This window comes from Chelonoidis abingdonii, chromosome 3 (genome assembly GCF_003597395.2).
Source record: "Chelonoidis abingdonii isolate Lonesome George chromosome 3, CheloAbing_2.0, whole genome shotgun sequence".
Classification (NCBI taxonomy): Eukaryota; Metazoa; Chordata; order Testudines; family Testudinidae; genus Chelonoidis; species Chelonoidis abingdonii.
Window position 1 is genome coordinate 14,184,934 of NC_133771.1, and position 3,194 is coordinate 14,188,127.

The 3,194-nt window shown below is 40.8% G+C and overlaps 1 protein-coding gene across 1 annotated transcript in view; it reads right to left on the reverse strand.

Annotated features, from left to right (window-relative positions):
- CENPQ (centromere protein Q) overlaps positions 1–3,194 on the reverse strand; it is a 12,440-nt gene that overhangs the window by 6,024 nt on the left and 3,222 nt on the right. The window contains exons 3-4 of the mRNA XM_075063503.1: positions 2,744–2,812; positions 532–661 (exon numbers count right to left, since the gene is read on the reverse strand). Of these exons, the coding sequence (XP_074919604.1) occupies positions 532–661; positions 2,744–2,812 (199 nt within the window). The remainder of the gene's footprint in view (positions 1–531; positions 662–2,743; positions 2,813–3,194) is intronic.

Here is a 3,194-nt window from a genome sequence, read left to right on the forward strand (position 1 = left end):
CCGGTGGGCTGAGTGGGGCTGGGGGCCGGGACCACGGCAGGCAGCAGTGTGCCACTCAAAATAGGCTTTTGTGCTGTGTTTGGCATGCATTCCGTAGGCTGAAGACCCTCCGGTCTAGGTACTACAAACTGATTCATTAATCATTTGTTTCAGTATCTTTGCAAGTACTGAAGTTATGCTGACTGGTCTATAATTCCCCGGATTGTCTTTGTTCCCCTTCGTACTGTGATGCACATCAGAATTTTTTTTTTAATGAAGTGCCTGATAAAAGAGGTGAATAAGACCAGGATTGAGTGAACCTGGACTGAACTTCTTCCTCATCCCAGGAGACACTAGTCTCTCCAGTGCACAATTGGGATCCTTCGATGCAGCAGTGTGAAGTGAAGCTCAGGAATGAGAGAACATGAACACCTGAAGTCCCCCTCCCATCCCTTCCATTGAAAGGTTAGAATCTACTGGGGAGCAGAACAAGGATTTATACATATTCTTTATTCCTATCCCATACACCCTTTGCCCCCATGTCTCCATTACCTGTAGTAGGGCCATAGCCTCTTCATTGGATGAGAGATTCTGTTTCTCTGCCACCTTAAGACTCAGCACATTTTTCAGGTTGCTTAGCTTCCCAATAGGCACCTTCAGGGTCTTGTAATGTCTTAGAAGCCTTGATTTTATTAAAACAAAAAAACAAAAAAACAGCATCACATGTTTGTTCCTGAAAAAACAAGGTGACCCACTAAAGATCTGCTTAGGGAGAAGGCATGTTCACCATATACTCCCAGAGCTGCTCTCACTGAAGTAAAGGGCGCAGAGTGTTAAAGAAAGAAGGGAGAGTAGGCTGAAATTCTCTTTCAAAAGTGGTGTAGTTTAGATGCCTGAGCACAGAACTAGGAGCCAGCAACTCCAGAGGTCTTATCTTGGCTATGACCATGCTGTCTGCTGTGGTCTCACTTAATCCCTCTGGCTAAGTTTGGCAACTGTAAGGTTAAGTAGGTTAGTACTATTCTCAGGTCTTTGTTAAGATTAATTTTTGTGAAGTGCTGTGGAAGTGCTTAATGTTATTATTTATAGAGCCCTGCAAATCCACAGATACCTGCTTTATATCTGAGGATGCACTTGTGGTGTTTACCATCATTGCAGATCGGATGCGGATCAAGATTTTTATATCCATGCAGGGCTCTAACAGTGAGATAAGGTGCTGAGGCGGATACATATAAAAGGTGGAGTGCAGATCGGATACAAATTAATTATTGCAGATGCTGATTGGATGCAGATGCAAATTTTTGTATCTGCATAGGTCTCTAATTATTTAAACCACAGAAGATCAGTTATGACACGTTATTTGATTTTTCGCTGAGGATTCTGATGCTTAAAACAAGTATTGGTAATGGTTCATCCTTTAGTTTTTGCTAATGCTTTCTGTCTTTGTTCAGTCATCTTTTTACCATCTACTAAAGTCAAGTCTCTTTTCTGAGGGGAGAGAAGGGGAAGAGAGAGGAGAAAGAGCTGGAATTGCTCATAAATGTCCTTATCTTTTTAAGACTGGATTATTACAAGTCTTTGCTGCAGTAATGTCTAATTGTAAAAGTATAGGATGGAACTCATACCCAGTGCTACAGCCCATATTCTTACAAGCACTGACCTATGTCAATAAATTATTTCCATCGTAAAATATTTACATTGGCTCTCAGTAAATACAACTTGAACGTGTTGTAGTATTTGCTTACATAAAAACAACTAAATAGCCTTGGATTTAAGTCCAACATTATAACTCCTGTTAGTTACTGGAGGTCAGAATCAGTATCCTTTTTAATTGTTCTTGATATAATACAAAGGTACTATGAGCTAGGGTTATGTTGTGGCTACGCTCCTGGATATGAAACTTCTAAGTACTATCTGCGCTGTTCTGATCATTTCACCATTTAAAATAAAACTAAGTGCTTATGTGCAGCACTTTCTGTTTCCCAATTTGGACCCTTTCATTGGAGTAACTTTATAGAGTGTCCTGTACCTTTGTCAAAAATACTATATAGATACATGTCGGAGCAAGAGCTTTATGGCTGTTTTCAAAAGTGGCCATTAATTTTGGAGATGCCTTGATTTTTGGATGTCCAGTGTGAAATAACTTGGTCTGATGTTCAGAAATGCAGAGCTCCCACAACTCCCCCTGAAGTTAATCAGAGCTGCGTGCACTCAGCACCTCCAGAAATCAGGTCACGTTGTCTCAAGTTGGTATTGGCCTCTGGCAGTAGCTTGTAATCGCCACTTCAAAGGAAGACAAATTTTTCACAGTATAACTGGTTACCTGAGCAATAAAGTACAAGAAGGCTGCACCTTATGCCCAACACATGAGATTACCCTTCTCCATGCATGCTATTAATGGTCACAGCTCTTAACAACCTGAGCTGATGTCACAAAATGATGGTGGCTCTAAATTGCCAAATTCAATATCTCACTTTCTAATATGGTTCTAGAGCACACAGTTCATTCCAGCAGCTCTCAGGAATGCTGCCTGAGTGCCTGTTGCCTCTATAAGAGGTTAAAGGGAGGCTCTGCTACTTTGAACAAATCTTGATCATCCACTTCAGCAGATATGCTCTTGAGGTTTCCCTTTCTTGATCATACAGCAGCTTCCCTCTGATAGATTTCCTAAAGATGACAGCTCCCAGAAGTGAAGGAACATTTCTAGAAATATGTTACAAAGTCACTGAGAGCCTTTGGGTCTCTTCACCATACCACTCATTACCTTTCCTTTAGGAGGTTGAGGTGCTTTTGAATGTCATCTTTTTCTTGTACTGATTTACTCAGAATGGATCTAGAAGAAGGAAAAAGCTAAGTGTTAATTTCTACCACAGAACCTATAAGCAGAAGGACCTTCCTGGAATGGGATTATATGATCAGCAATGTCACACAAGACATGACTGTCTGGCAGAGCTTCCATGAAATAATATTGCTGAACTGCAAATGCAGCTGGTTATGCTGTCAATTTACCTGGGTATGTCTTTATTTTTTCACTATCTATTAAATGTCAAGGCCTCTTTCTACCCCAGGCTGAGAACGCCCTCCAAATCTCATCTCATGCTTTCCAAAGGAAGAGTTCCAGTGCCAGTTGGACCTGATGTCATGTGCTACAATGTTCAGAATTCTCAATAACTGATTAGTTGCTTGGACACTTTCAGAATGAGATATATATATCT